Source organism: Sturnus vulgaris, chromosome 1 (genome assembly GCF_052056855.1).
Source record: "Sturnus vulgaris isolate bStuVul1 chromosome 1, bStuVul1.hap1, whole genome shotgun sequence".
Classification (NCBI taxonomy): Eukaryota; Metazoa; Chordata; class Aves; order Passeriformes; family Sturnidae; genus Sturnus; species Sturnus vulgaris.
Window position 1 is genome coordinate 34,511,465 of NC_142243.1, and position 16,504 is coordinate 34,527,968.

A 16,504-nucleotide genomic window follows, 5' to 3' on the forward strand; every position below is an offset into this window, starting at 1 on the left:
TGTAGAACAACAGGAGCAGTCAGGTCTCAGCTCTGAAATCCTTGTTGGAACCGGTACAAAAAGACACTTGCACCTTGAAGGACATTGCAACTTAAAGTTGAAACTGTTTTAAGAGAAATCATAAGAGCTGCAAGGCCTTTCTTCAGAGATGGTATCAAACCATTTTGGCACCTAATCAGGCATTTCTGTCGTTCTTGTAAAAACACTGAAGCATTTTCAAGTGATTGTTTTGAGAATAGCATTTGTACAAGGCTGTCCCGCTGTATTAAAATTGCCTTCAATGCATTTCTTGGGGACGTGTCATTTGCAGCTAATGATCATGAAGAACCACCTCGTGTTAATAATCTTCCAGCACTTCTGTGCACGACCACTGGGTTGCTTGATGGAAGCTCACATTTCACGTCTCCTCCTATCCAAGGGTTATGTCATCGTAAATTGCCTGCGGCACAGCTTGGCATTCTCCTGGATTTCGTACTCTAATGGCACCAATCAGGGGCCTCGTGGACCTCATCAGATATACATGACTGCTCTCAAATCTGGCCTCCTCATTCCGCCAGGGACTGAGTCTTGGACCCTAATGAGTGAGAAGCTGGGAGGAAATGTGGTTCTTCTAGACGATAAATTAGGTTCAGAAAAGAAGCGTTTATCAGTTGAGAATGTTTACCATTTGGGGACTCCGGACCACACTTTGCACAGCAGCAGTGTGAATAAATTGACTGGCACCAGATGAAATGATGCACTGAAATCAAACTGCTGAGCAATAGGCTGTAGGCATGTCTTTGAAAATACAATGAAGTCAGCTGCTGTTCTCTGTTGCACCTTAAGCAGGGAAGGATATGCTCAGGGTGAGCTGCAGTTTGCTTTGGAATAATTCACTCTTCAGTAGAGATAGGTTATTATAAAACCTTGATCCAAAATAATTCTATTATTTATGTGATGTGTCGCTTCTATAAAAATGTAACATAAATGTATTGAGGTTGTTTTTCCTTGTGCTCTCCAAAGAAACTAAATCTCCACCATTTTTCTTAACATTTTAAGCAAACCTCTCTCAAGTAATAATAAATCAATTTATCCTGTTATTGCTAGCGTATTTATGTGATGCTCTGTACTGCTGAATTTATTTATTTTTGCCAACATCTTCTGTTTTCTAGTAAACTTCATTACATTCAGACGAAACTACTCTCTTAATAATTAGGGGAGGATACTGTGACTGGTACTTATGGCTGACATGGATAGCGCTTCTGTTACCCTATTCCTTTTCCATCTCTTTTCCTTTTATCTGTTGGATGCTTGCCACACACTGTAATCACAAGCACTTTTAGGTCAGCAACTGCTGTGTTTTATTTTTAAACTCTACTTGTTAGCAGTTGAACATAACACCAAACCTGATTTTGGGTTCCAAATGCTGCCATAATAGGAATATTTAATGATAATAAAATGCTTTGCTTCTCTTTCATTTAGAGTTCCACCTAATCTGACTAAGCAATCAGCAGTTAGTAGGCAGATCTAAATGAAATATTATTACTCTATAAAGCTGTTTAAATTTGAATGATCTTTTATTTAAGGTGCATAAGCATTTCTGCAACATTTGTGCTGTTAAGCAAAGTATATGCTATAAAAGAAGCATTTATTGCTTGCTTGTAAAAATAAAATACAATATTGGTAAGTTAGCTGGAAGCTTGTAGATATCCTAAAAAGATGACAAGGTAAGATAAGCAGTAGAGCTAAGCTGAAATTGCTCTGGAGGTCTTTCTGAATAGCTGCTGTCAGTTTTATGTTCTCCTAGCACAATAATGGGCACTCCCAGGACGTGGGAGTCTCATGGGATAATTATTCTTCTGAGGTTTAAACTGTTTTTGCTGTGCCTTTTCCACAGATTGGTAAGACTGCCTTACAATTATTCTCCTCCTCTTTCACTGGATTTTTCTAATGTAGAAATTAATAGAATTAAATTTGTATACATGCACTGTACTTGCATTACCTAGCCTATTAATGAATTTCAAGCAATATTGAATGCTATCAGATGGCAATAGTAAGTGGTCTGGTTAGCTTTTATCTGCAAATTGGATTTAAATCTCACTGCCCTTGCCACTTGAGATGTGTTTCTTTTTAATATTCAGGTCTATTTTCTGCTGTCATAAGCAGGCATATTTACTCTCTCAGATTGGTATACCTTTAACTATCTTTGAAAATAATAAGAACAAGAAGTAAAAGTTTAAAATAAATGCATATTTACAGCAGCTGAATATTTTTGTAGCTCTCGGTGCACAAAGCTGACACAGTTGCTCACTATCTCCCTTGTGACCATCAAATAATGTTGATGAAATTAAGCAAAACCTCAGCTTCCTTTGGGGTGAGTTGTTGGGCAGCACACTCAGTCATTAGTTACAGCTGATGTTGCCAATAAACTCACAGACAACCAGCAGCCTTATCCTCTGGGCTCTCCAGCAAATCTGTATTTTGGGAGGTCTTGCTGCTAGAATGATCTGACAAGCTCAGACAGGTTTTCCTGTATGATATAAGGAACATTCGGGAAAAGCAGGAAAAACTTTTTTGAAAAAGATACACATGTATTGGCGTATTTCCAAGATGAAATACCCATCCTAGCTCTGGTGATGTTGGACATGAGTGAATTAGCTCATCTTTTTACCAAGCTTTCCTGTCTCCCAGGATGAGAGCAGAACTGCAGAGTGGTGGTTGCTACTAAAATGTGCAGTTCTTGCTTGGCAAAAACACTTCCCCTTAGCTTAAAAAAATGGCATCATTTTGCTTTGGACATTTGCCAGATCTTTCCAAAGGAAAGGCATGAATTTGTTTTGTTCTCTCCTCTGTGCTCCAGAGAAACATTAATCAGTTTTGAGTCTCTGAGCGTGTAGACACACGTTTGTCCTTTGGGAGTAATGAAATGCTTGAACGTGAACCTTGCTTGGATGAAGATCGGCATGTTATCAGAAGAACAAAGCCTTCCTTGGTTTCATTACTGGGAAGCAATAATGATGGAAAACATCTTGTTTCTATTGATATTGATCTGCTAGAGTATTGGTACCTCCATATGAGGCCTGGGAGCTTGGGCACAAGGACAAAACAGCTTCTGTAATTCTGCCTTGCATTTGGCCAGGTTTCATCATCAAGGCTGTGGTTATGCTATGGCATTTAAAGAATTCTGACTCCTTTGCTGTTTAAAGGGAAGACTGAGCTGGATCATATAGATCAGCTGCTGATTTTGACCCACAGGAAAAAAAATGAGGATATTTGATGTCTAAACTTTACCATTCAGGGTATAAATCACAGTAGAAAGTGTACTTGCTTAATGGTATTGTATTGAATAGTGTTTATTATTTAGCTGCTGGAAGCTTACAGCAAATACATTTACAAAACTTTTGATGACAATTGCTTCTTTTCCCTGAGCTTTTGCAATGAAATATATTAAATACGGTTGTGCCAAAACCATACCTTATTCATAATTAATTGTCCTCACACAAAGTGTTTCGGGGGGTGAGTTAGAGGGTTTGTTCAAAATTGTGGCAATTGGGTGTATCTTTAAAAATAACAGGATAGAAGAGGGTATTTTTTTCCATACTGATTGATTTTATGATCGAAGATATGATGGATGTGCTTTTAAGCACTAGCTTTACCATCTTCTGAGTCTTTCTGTAAGACAAGTGGGGTAAGGAACAAATTTTATTTGTTATTTTTACAAGGGTGATGAACAATTCCAGAAAAGTTACTGAGAAAAATTGTGCTTTCTCCTTCCTTTGTGATTTATTTATGTAAAAATAACCAGCCTGTCTCCGATTACACAGAAGCAAAATCCATTTTTATATAGGAATTACTGCTTCCCCTCTATTTGATTAACTTATAGCACGTAAAGAAATTTCATGTGTTCTAAGACACTTAAATACAGTATTCTTGTGCTGTCTGCATCTTTAAAGTTTGCAAGGTAGGAAACTGGGGTATTATCCAGGCTGCAGTTGCATCTTCCTTTTATACATTGTGGGTGGCTAAATTCTGTCCTCTCACTCAGTGCTGCTGGAGACACTCATGCAGTTGTCCAATGAGCACCAGTTTGGAACTGTTTAATTTGACAATGAAAATGCTAGAGACACATGAGGTTCAGTGGCCTCATCAGACACACCACTGGCCAAAAGTGAGTGCCTCAGTAATACCTTAATCCAAACTATTGACCTGAATCCAAACTACTATCTTAGAGGAGATACATTGAAGATTCAGAGACCAACTTCACATAAAGTAATAATTCTGTTAGCCCTGAACATAGTTGATACACTTACATAAAACTGCCCATCAAAGAATGTGATTAATAGCGTCACATTTTTCTAACAGAAGAAGTATATTGGTACAGTGTTGCTTCTTATCCTAGAAGCCCCATTTAGACCAAGTTTTATCCAAGAACTGTGAGAATGATAAATATGCTTTGCAGGTAGGTTTTCCTGTTTTTCATGTTTTAATGTATAAGCATTATACAAATTATACAAATTGCTGCAAATACTGCAGCAATACTGCAGGACCTGTAAAGCGAGCCAAAGTAAAATCTAATTATTTGCTAAGGTTTTATTCTTCAGCAGATCATTATGCCTGCTCTGAATGACAGGATAGTTCTCACCTCTGATGTCCAAAGCTTGAAGGTGTGTTTAGGCCACAGAGTTCATTAAGGTCCCTTGGATATGTGCAGCCCCTACACTGAATGCAACACATTTTGCGATTTTTCTAATGACTGAGACGAATTACTGGATTTCCATTTCATTCAAGTATGCAGTTTCAGTCTTTAGAAATATTTATATCCAGAGAGGGGCAAGTGCAGGGCTACATGGAGCAGATGGGGATGATCTCTATCAGCTGATGAACAGCCTCACAGTCAGCTGCAGGACTGGGGCAGCCCACATCCTAGAACAGACAAGCCCTTGCTCAGAGAGATGATAAAATGACTCATGTCAAAAATAACAGAGTTACCAAAAGCAATGATTTGGACTTTGCTAAAGGTTAATAAGTTTTCAGGGAATGTGTTGGCTCCTTTGATGAGCCAGATAAATGAATATCATGTCAATGTATGAGTGAATTTCTGGAACTGGGAATGTGCTGGCAATACTTCAACATAAATGTTCTAATTGAAATACTTCATGGCGACCATTTTAATGCAATTCGTTGGCATTATTGTAGTTATTTCTGTCACATGCTCTTTCCTACCATGCCTGAACTGCTTTGCTGAGTCTAGGGATCGTTGGCTGGAAGGTTGGTGGGGGCTAGTTTTAGGATGCAGTAAGTAAATGACTGGAAATGGATTTCCATATCCTGTACAGTGATAAAATTACTGCAGCAGAACTACACTTAGATATGCCAGCTGATTATCTGGTTTTGATTTTCAGCCAGGAACTAACTGGTCATTAGTTAGAAGCTAAAGTATATCTGTGTAAGATAGGAGGTCTGCTAATGTGATGTGATTTAACTTATGTCATGTGTTTATTCCTAAAAATATGTCCAATCTCTCAGTTAGGCAGAGCTCTGATGGTCCCATTTTAATGCCTTGATGCCTCTGGTTTATAGGTTAAAAACATGAAAAGGTGAAAATAACTGTGTTAGATTTTAATTACACTGGCCTTAGTGTTAAAACAGAGAATGATAACAATCATTTTGGTGTAATTTTTAGGGTTCAGATTAAATCTAATGGCAGCTAATAACTACAACAGATTTTTTGAAAATGAAGGAAGCAGGTATTTTTGATGATTTTTCATTGGCTACCTTTCTAGTTCTTAGACACAGATTTTTATTAATCTGAATAAGGAAATTCTTCATTATTGCTCTGGGGAAAATAAACTTTTCAGAACACTTAGATTATGTAGGTTCTTAAATGCCATCCAAGGGCAATAGATTCAGTGTGATTCAGCATTAAAAAGGACCTACCTGTCTAAGATTAGGTAGTGTGATTACTCCTCTGCACCCTTAAATCTTGCATATTTCCCAGGAAATATTTAAAGCATTGGGAATATTTTTATCAGCTCACTTAGATCCCTATCAGCTTCTTGGATATGCAGTCTGGAAGAACTTGTTTAATTCTATTTTTTTGGGCCCTAAGAAAGACCAGATTCCTAAAGAGTTTGAAAACTACAACTGTACAGATACCCTTCACTTTTTCACTTCTCCTATTCCTATTGAGAACTCTGATTATTCTTTCTCAATTTCCAACTTTAAAATTATATTTTCAATGCTTTTAATTATCTTTAAATCTATGCAGAATACAGAGGCAGATTTTTTAATTAATGGGATATTGCTCCAATCTGATGGTCATAGCTGGCTGAACACCCCTCACCAGCTACAGAACACGGCTCCTTATAATTTTGTTCTACAAATTTAGGTGTGGATTTAAAAAATTCAAACCTCCTGTGATCTGTTGAAGTACGTGCCTAATAACTCACTTACTTCAAACTCATATTTTATTTGATACTTGGTAACTCTTCTAAATTATTACATATATCTATTTGCATGATCTTTCACCTGCATTTTAGTAAAACAGACATGTGCATTAAACAAAAGCAACCAGGGACTGATCACCTGTCTATCAGTGGACAGGTACAGTTTTGAAATCTGTAGCAGAAGCAGGAGAGAGCACAATTTGGAATGACTCTGATTTGTAGAACTGGCTAAATGATCTACCTTCAGAGCAGGAGCTTCTAATAGCAAGTTTGTGGTAGGCAAAAGGAAAAGATACAAAATAGCTGTCAATTTATATTGTGGTTATTAAAAGCTTACAGTTTCAGTCTAATTGCTGTGTGAGAGAGAACTCCACCCCTTTTGTGAGCTTTTTCTGACATTTAAATTACACACTATTGCTGATTTTTAATATTTTTTTTCAGTAGAGAACAGCTCAGTGGGAAGCTCCCATCATCTGAATTAATACACCAATTATAAACTGCGTTGCAAGTAAACAGTTTGATCATTTCTGTACCTTATGCTGAAAGCTAAAGTGCCTCATTAACACAAGAACTGAAGTCTCATTCCATATTTTAGCTGTCCATATACTTGTGATGAGAAAGTTCAGTGATAAAGCTGGCAACTGCTCAGTCTTCCATGGGCAAGTATTCGTTCTGAATGAAACATTAAACAGAGTTTTTGACATGCTGAAATATTTCAGCAGCTCTATTGGTTATTATTAACTTCAAGAGAGTTAATTTTGCTCTTCACAGTAGCAGTGACTTTTCAGGAGTTAGAGTGGGGGACTTATTTGACAGTATGATTATTTGCAATTTAAAAAATAAGAGTATTCTTTCTTAGTGTGGCTAGATGTGCCTGTAAGGGTAGTTACCGTATGTAATAGAAGTCATCACGGTGTCCAAAGTGTGTGCCAGATGGGTGCCATCAAACTTAGAAAAGCATGCCAATTTAAAGTGGTTTGCAAAATGACTGCAAAGTGACATCGTTGTGTATGTGTCTGTATTAATTGTTGAGAGGGCAAAATAAATTAAACCAGCTTTCCCCAGGACAAGACTAGCCAGCAGGGGATCAGATAAGGAGAAAATGAGTTTCTGTAATTGGTATTTTTTTATCACAGAGTGGAAACTAAAGAATGGATCTATGCTTTGTGTGTCAGAAAATAGCTGATGCCCCCTAAAGAATCCCCCTTATTACTCTTTCACTTTAGTCTCCATCCACCAGTGTATGCCAAGAACCACCCACCTGGAGAACTGCTTGGCAGGAAAGGACCTGGGGGTTCTGGTGGACACCAAGTTCAAAATGAGCCAGCAGTGTATCCTTCCCTTGGAATGGCAGGGGGGGTCCTGGGCTGCAATTAGGAGCAGCATTGCAGGCAGGTCAAAGGAGAGGTGATTCTCCCTCTCTGCCCAGTGCTGATGAGGCCACAGCTGGATTGCTGTGTCCAGTGCTGGGTTCCCCAGTGTGAGAGAGCTCTGGACATGCTGGAGAGATTCTTACAAAGGGCTGCAAAGGTGTTACACGGCTGGGGGATCTCTCCTATCAGGAAAGGCCGAGCGAGCTGGGACTGTTCAACCTGGAGAAGAGAAGGCTCAGGGGAATCTTACCAAAGTGCATCAGAATCTGAAGGGAGGGTGCAAAGAGAACAGAGCCAGCTCTTTTCAGTGGTGCCCAGTGACATTAACAGTGGCAATGGGCACAAAAATGAATCACAGGAGGCTCTGTCAGAGCATCAGGAAACACCTCTTCACTGTGAGGGTGACCAAACACAGGCTGCCCAGTGGGGTTGTGGTGTCTCCATCCTTGGAGATACTCAGGAGCTGCCTGGATGTGGTTATAGGTGGCCATGCTTTAGAAGGGGGTGTTGGATCACCTAACCTCCAAAGGTACCTTCCAACCCCAACCATTCTATGGTTCTGTGATGGCCATCCGCTTTATAGTTCAATCGAATTGAATTCAACTATATAAATCAAATAATAAAATTCCCTCTGTATCAAGAAAAATATTTTAAAAACCATGTCCATAGAGAGTGCAAACGCTGTTTATCTTTCACAGAAGCTCTTACTCAGCAGTTTTCTATATATAATTACATATATAAAAATAAGAAAAATGTATTTAATAATATATGCTAACTTAATGTTTTGGAAACAAAGCTATAAATAAGAACGTGTACGTGGTAAACCTGTGAAAAAACACTTTAAAGGAAATATACAAAAGACATTAAAATACTCATAATTATTAGTCTTGGTCCTAAAATAACAATAGAAGATTAAAAAAATTAGTAACTAGACTTGTTCATCCGGTGAATCATTTATCTGCACTCTGCCAGTAAAACAGTGGCTTCCAGATTGGCTTTTCCTCACACACAAGTGTCTTTCCTTGCACATGCAGGTCATAGTTTTAAAATTAGTTGTTACGGGAAAGGAAGTCCAAAATTCAGACAATGGTGGCAGAGAATCTAGGCTGAGGCAGTTCGTCTAAGAAGAACTACAAAATATTTTTTATAATCTTTTAGCAAAGACAAAGGCAAAAAAGAAGAAAATCTTTGCTCTTTTTTCATAGAGACTATAAGAAATCAGCAAATAGTGACAGTTCCCCTTTAGCAGCTGTCCTGCTGTTAGCCTGCTTAGCTCTTTACTGTCATGGGAATCACTAATACTTTCTTGCATATCTAGAACTGAGCATGGCAAATAGCTACAATATGGATATTTGTTACTGTTCTCCTTATGCTTAGAAATGTTACTTATAAGTCAGAAATATTTGATTCATGTGGCATAATTTGTGGGCTTTCCTGTAAAACAGAGTTTACACTTTTCAGTGCATTACCAGTCTTGATAGTCAGAAGAATCACTTTGAACTTAATTTCTTTTTAGATCTGCTTTAGCCAAGTCAGTCCTGGTGCTGGTAGCACAAACCCACACGTGTTGGCATTACATCATCATTTTCACAAAGTACAAGGAAGAAGTAAAAAGCAATTCTGTCATTCCTATGTCTTTCACAACTACATCCAGGAAGGTGTCACTTTGGTACAGGGCCAGGCCCAGTGAAGAGCAAGGGTTGAAGTTCATTGATAACTTTACCTAGTATATACTTACTGTAAGATCATTTCTCAGAAATTGCTTGATAATAGCTCTGAGTAATGTATTAAACCTTTATTACTCACTATTGGCAGTAATACTGTATTCTGTCTTCATGTTTCTTTGAAAAAAATGACAGAATCACAGAATAATTTTACACAGTTTTACTTTATATCTGTCTGCTTAAAGCTTTACCAACTTTTCAGTCTTTACTGTAGTCTTTCTACACTTACTCAGCTTTAAGTGCTCCATCAGCTTTAGGAAAGTATTTTTTCCTAAGATCCTTTTCCTCCTCTCTGCTCTGTGAAGAGTAAAGCAAATAAAGTGAAGAAATAACCTTTTTTTTTCCTTACTCCCATTTTCCAGTTCCAAGTATCATTTTTAGTTTGACAATTTTCTCCAATATATTTTTTTTGTCAATTTTGTGTTATGAGAAACCTTCTCATAGCTGTCATATTCCTCAAGAGTCAGCATTCTGAATTCCTTTTGCTCTTCTGTTTAGCATACAACTTACTTCTAGTACTTTTTTAGGTTTAATAAATATTCACTTTCTCAGCCAGTATGTTTCAAAGCTTTTAGTTAACAGTGTTGCCTGTAATATTATTTGTGGAAGACTCTCATGCTTTTTTTGCCAGTTCTAATCTTTGCAGTAAGCACTCCAAGCTTTTTTGGTTTGGCCAAGGTCATTTATGATACAGTTTTGGGAAGACTTTAAAGAATTTTAAAAATACCTTAACTGGACATTCTGTAATTCTTTTACAGTGAGTTTTTCTTATGCTGACATTCAGAAAAGCATGTCACAGATGACCTTGGGATATTTTGCTGGGTTTTTCAGAGCTGTTACTCATCTTGTGATCTGAGTTTCTCCTTTGACAACTGCTTTCAAGCTGACCTGGCACATTTTCTGAATCTAGACAAGAAGTCACTGTAGAATATATGAACCCTTCAAGAAAAGAGCAGTAGGAAAGAACTTGTCTTATCACCTGAGAGTGCCCCAGTGAACCCTTTTCCCCACGCTGCCAGTCAGTTTTGATAGTCATTGCGATCAAAGTTCATATGAGAGATACCATTTCATGAGACATCAACGCAGGGCATTTTTCATTTGTGTCAAGTCTGATTGATTGATTTTTGCTAAGTGGCTCGAAACTGAGGTCTGTTGTCCTTGCTGAGACCATTACCATGTGCAGAACTGAAAGCACAAGCTGTGTGTGAGTTGAGGTGTCCTGTAGTAACTGAGCCAACCACCCAAACTTGTATTGCTAACTTCTGTGAGCCAGAACTGCTGTAAAGTTTAGTGACGGAGAGTGGAGTACAATTTAATGATTAAAGCTGCTGTGTAATACAGAGGAATACAAAGTACTGAAGACCAGAAATTTCAAAGAGGCCAAATAGTAGTTATCAAATCTGCTCAGGCAGGATTTTCCTCTTTTGACCTCTGACTTAAGAATGGTTGAAGTCCAGTCTAATCTGGTCAACCAGGATGGGAATCCTAAGACTTTGCCATACAAGGATGAGAGTTGTCTAAACAGCAGCCCAGCAGCCTCCTGCCACAAAGGAAGTAAGAGGTTTCTATCTGGGTTCCATTAGATCTCTCCCTGATCCTCAACCATGACCCTTGTCTCCAAGATGTATTTAAACTAGTTATTCCTACAAATGGGTGCCATCAAATGCATGATAGCTTGAAAATAAACTCTATTAGTACTGTCACTATGGCATTTTGTTCCCTGTGATTTAGGGACATGCTTTCAGCTGAAGGGATCACCGAGGATGTAGCAGTCCTTGTAAATGGTGAATGTGGAGCTGGTGGCACATGGCTTTCCTCCGAGTGTGCTGTCCTCTACAATTATTTCAGCTACTGAGGAATGGTTCTGTCCACGTTTTCTGGGGCTGACAGATTCATAACTGTGACAAATCAAATGCAATCACTGGGAGTTTTATATTGTGATTTAACTCCTGGATGATTCTCCATCTCGGCTGCAGTGTTTCCTTACCAGCAGTCTGTCTCCAGCTAATGAAGCACTTTACAGCCACTTGTACATCAGCTTTCACTGTTGAATTTACTGTGCACTTTTTAATTAATTTGGAAGACTAAAGCAACAGCTGATACTCCTTGGTTTTTCTTTGTTTCTCCCTCTATTACTTTCTTATCTGAAGTCACAAGTATAGATAATAAGATACTTTGCATTTTCTCAGTGTTTCTTCTATTGGAAAAATGTAGTAAGTGAAGAAGAAAATTCAGAAATTCTCTTGCAGTAGCACAGAAGTAGTGGCAGAAGAATTTAATACACAACATTATGGTGTGACGGTAGACTATATGTGAAGCAATAGATGTATTATAATTTGAGAAGAGAACAAATCAATCCTTTCATGAATAAATTTCATTCGTCTCATGAATAGTCTCATATAATTTAAAATAAGTCTTCTGCATAATGAGCTTGCAACCCAATTACTCTTGAATTGCCACAGCACAGTAAAACTCTCTCAGTCTGGGAGTGTTTTGAACTTTGTCAAAGTTGTGAGGTGGATTCAGTTGAAACTGAAACCGAATGGGTTTCCCAATCGACATATCTACAAATTGTTGCAGGGTGCTATTCCAGGCAGTAACTGTGATTGTTGCTAGATTTATCCTCTTCTAAAACAATAGAGTTAAAAGTGGCAGATGGTAGTTAGTGATTAACACTCTTAGTAAACAGACTTTTGCAGGGACATATTTAAAGCAGTTGTGTGAATGTAAATAGACAAGGAGCATGAGCTATGCAACTATAATGGAATTATATTAGCATAACTTAAGCAGAAGTTTAGTAAACAACAAACACCTTAATTAACCTGCACAGTTTTGGCAAGTTAATGACATACCCATGGTAAATGACTCTAAAGTTTTTGGCAGCATGGAAGTTCAGAGCCAAGCCAGCATCCAGTACTCCACCTTTTGTCGCTGGTGGTGCTCCTTCTGCTGCAGCTTGGCTTCTGCTGGGATTTTTATAGGTTACAGAAATTGGCTTTCTTGCAGAGAGCTGGAAACCTCTCCGTGGAGTGGTCACTAACAAGACAACTCTTTGTGCCACTTTAGTCAATAATGTTACAATAGTGTAACCTGTTTGTAATGACAGTTTTTGCAGTCTTTTTCTATCTTCTTCATATTGTTTTTGTGTATTCAGCTTCTGGAAAATAGGCCAATTACATATGCTAGTGCATTCAAGAAGTGTAATTGACTCTCATTGAAACTGTCAGGTCTGTGCATCCGAGTCCAACCTAAGCTGTGCATCTTTTTAGCCCCAGCATGTGTTATTTGTTGGTGCTCGTTTTCAAATCTTACTAGTGGGGTTAGAAACTACATTGAAAACCAGTAGTGATTTACCTGTTTATCATGCCAGGTAAAGCAAATAAATAATGTGGTTACCAGCCAAGTTAATTGTTTTAAAAATACTGGTGAGTATTGCAAATTGGTCAAAAATTAATTTCTTTTACAGTTGAATAATTTGGGAAATGCACATTGGATCCACAAGTGGTTGAAATTTGTATTCTTCTCTCACATAGCAAACTGTACTGTAAATAGGCTATCATCTCTCTTGGGAAAGAAATGTGAATTTTGCTGACAAGTAGAGGTCTCTCAGTAGAAAAATGCATGCTGACAGTTTGACCCAGTGGCCAAATGACTGACTTCTTTCTCCCTTTTTGTTTCTATTTTAGATGCTGAAGAATACCAGCCTCCAATATGGAAATCATACTGTGAGTATACAAGCAATTTGAATAATCTTAGTGCCTTATCAAGGTGTCAGTCACTGTTAGGTCTTTTCTCTTTTTTTGTTTGGAAAAAGGACATAAGTGTACTAGATGCTTGTACAAATTATTGTATGGGACAGCAGCAAAACCTGAACTTTTATGGATTTCCATGGAGCAAGGGCAGCAGGCTTATGTGTGCCAGATTCCCCCCATTGCATTACAAGTGTGCAGCTCCTGGGTTTCATGGTTTCTCTGCTGAGATTTTCAGGAAGGATTTGAGAGGTAGAGGTTAATGCTTTGTATATTTACTAAAGGTCAGGCTTGAGAATACTTGTCTTTTTATATGGGTCACCAAATCACTTTAAGATAATAATATTTTTGATCCTTAGCAATAAAAGCTGATTTTTGAAGTGGTGGTTTAGAAGTTGGAGACAGCATTATCAGCTCTTTGAACCTTCCTGTCTGCCTTTAGAAAAATCATTTACATAGAGTGCAGTGCAGAAGTGCATATTTTATGCTCTTTTGCTTTGTTCCAAATGTATTTTCTAATAGAGTAGCACAGATCTAAGACAAAATATTGGCTTTTAAATCCCTTATTAAGGATGGCCTTTAAATTTGATCTTTTTATTTTAAATCCTTCCTGGAACTTTAATAAGAGTGTAGCTTTGGGTATAGAGAGCTGTTTTATTCTTTTTGTTTTCAGATACAGAACTATTCTAAGTAAAAGTCATCTCTTTTATTGTGGCAAATTCACTGCAGTGCCATTACCAAAATGCAACTACAAAAAGACAATGATCACAGTAGCTACATGCTTGTACATGTGTAATTTTAAAGACTAGAATAAACTTGTTGACTTCACTTACATGCACATTAAACTGTCTTGCTGACTTCAAAGACATCACCTTTGTTTTACCTGAGAATGACATTCTGCCCCAGAATGGACTGGGAATTTTTCAACCAAAATTTGAATATACCATTAAATTATAGAACTTGCTTCTCAGAACACTGTTTTCTAGATACTTTGTTGTTGTTGTTGTTGTTGTAATGTTTTGAACATGTAAGAGAAATCTCCTAAAAAGTAAGCAAGAGTGTTGGACCATTCCAGCATTCTTTGCTGAGTACTTGAAAAGAGGCAGACAATTGAGTGATTTTTTTTAAAAAAAGAGGAACCTGGCTTACTCAAAATCAATGCAAAAGCTCCCATTGACTCTGAGAAGACCAGCATTTCAAATGACAGATACTTCCTTTTTGGCAGTAAGTTTTCATTAATAAGTCAGGAAATAAACACATACCTTTACTTACAGACAGATCACTGCATGCAGTGAAAAAGTTTGTATCGCTTTTATCTGATAGCTTACATTTAGTCCAAGGAAACATTTTTAAAATGGAAAAAAAAGAAACTCAATGCCACCAGAATGGATGAACAGTCTATGAATATATAATTTCCAATTCTACTATATATAGGATGCCAGTATTGTGGTAATGACAAAATCATGGCCTCGGTGTCTAAACTCCATGGATGAATGACCTTGGAAAAAGTTGCACAGCTCCAAAATGCAGAAAATACTTTAAGCTTAGAAAGATTTACTGCTGAGACTGCTTAGCCACAGATACACATTTTTCTTTGCAATGGTAGGTAATGTATGCTTCTTTACTCAGAAGAATTCTGATCTGGTAAATTAATTATAGAGGTCATGTCCAGCAATAATGTTTGTCTATGATTCAATCTGCTGTCCTATCACATGACAGTTTTAACTTATGTATATATTTCATGCTTAGCACTTTGAGTTTACTGCCTATTTAACAATTATTTTCAGTGTATTTTACCAAATAACTTTTAAAGTTTTCTAACATACTAGTCAGATACTTTGCATAGAGTTTCGATTTTTTATTTTAAGTCCTGGATAAATTTAGGTGACTATATTGCCTTTTACTGACATCAAGATCAAGGCTTCAATCCTTCTAGCTTCTAAACAAAGGCAGATTTTCCTGTTTATGCAGACAGAGTATTCAAATAAACAGTGTTGCATGTGTCCATGGACAAATACTAATCAAAGTGCAGCAGTTTTCAGAGCTCAAGCCTGTTTTGACATAATGAACAAATTTGATTCAGCTGTATTTGGAAAACATGGACACTTCTAATGCAAAAGATCCTCACTTGCTTATGAGGAACTGCTGGAATTTCTCATAGATTTCACAGGCCACAAAGTTTTTCAGTTTTTTTCTGATAGCCCTGGGACACAGACAATAAAAGAAATGGCAAGAATAATTTTGTGTTAACAGGAAGGAACCTGGGAAAAAGTTTGGAAAGTTTCTAGCAGGCAGCAGCCTCTAGGCAGTGGGTTTGATTGCATTTTTACCTGAGAAGCAGATCAACAAATAACAGATTTATTTTTATAGTCTGCCATATGTTGGAAGTATTATAGAAAATGGTATTTTGCCGTTTTACCATCACTGGGGTAGTAAATAAAGACAGATAAGAATCACAGAATGTGGATTGGCAGGGCTTCTGGGGTGAGCTGATCTGGCTTCCCACTCAAAGCATGACTTTTGCTGGCTCTAGAGAACAGCCATGGCTTTACATAGCTGAGTCCTGAAAACCTGCAAGGGTGGAGCCTCTGCCACCTTTGTGAGTAACCTGCTCCAGTACTGCACTGTCCTCTTAGAGGAGAACCTGCTTTCCTTACCTGCTTCTTGGGAGGAGTAGGCAATTTGTTTGACTGAAAGAGCACAGCCATTGCTGTTTTCCAGCCTCAGCACATATGTGCTTGGATTTTGAAGAGATATAGAACCACTCTTTTCCTCCTTTTAGCCCTGTTCAGATTGGCATGTGCTGAGTCAGTCATGTGTCAATGCCACTTCAATGTTTGTTTGCATTATTCAAGATCAATGTTGGTGGGAAGCAAAGTGGCAAGGCACAGAGCATCAGCTGATGCCATGCTTCAGATCCTCACGAAGCTTCCCTGCCTTCTGTCCTTCATCAAATAATAGGCACAGTGTCCGAGACTCATTTTTGTTAGAAATTAAGTCTTTGCTTCAGCCAAGCACTTAGGTTCCTAATTAAGCATGTGAGTAATCCTGCAGAAATAGGACAGCTCATATTGTTCAAGCTCAGCACATGGATAAAAAATGCCTGACTGAGATGAGGATGAGGAGGTAAAACTAAGGAACTTCTGAGACAGAAGGCAGAATGTTTTCTTGCAGCTTTATAAAAGCAATGATAGGAATTTTTCCTCTCCGCTGGAGCATCACTGAACACTCAT

General features: G+C 37.9%; 1 protein-coding gene across 1 annotated transcript in view; it reads left to right on the top strand.

Annotated features, from left to right (window-relative positions):
• The window catches only part of CHN2 (chimerin 2), a 157,029-nt gene that overhangs the window by 52,198 nt on the left and 88,327 nt on the right, over nt 1–16,504 (top strand). The window contains exon 2 of the mRNA XM_014894045.2: nt 13,209–13,247. Coding sequence (XP_014749531.1) covers nt 13,209–13,247 — 39 coding nt within the window. The remainder of the gene's footprint in view (nt 1–13,208; nt 13,248–16,504) is intronic.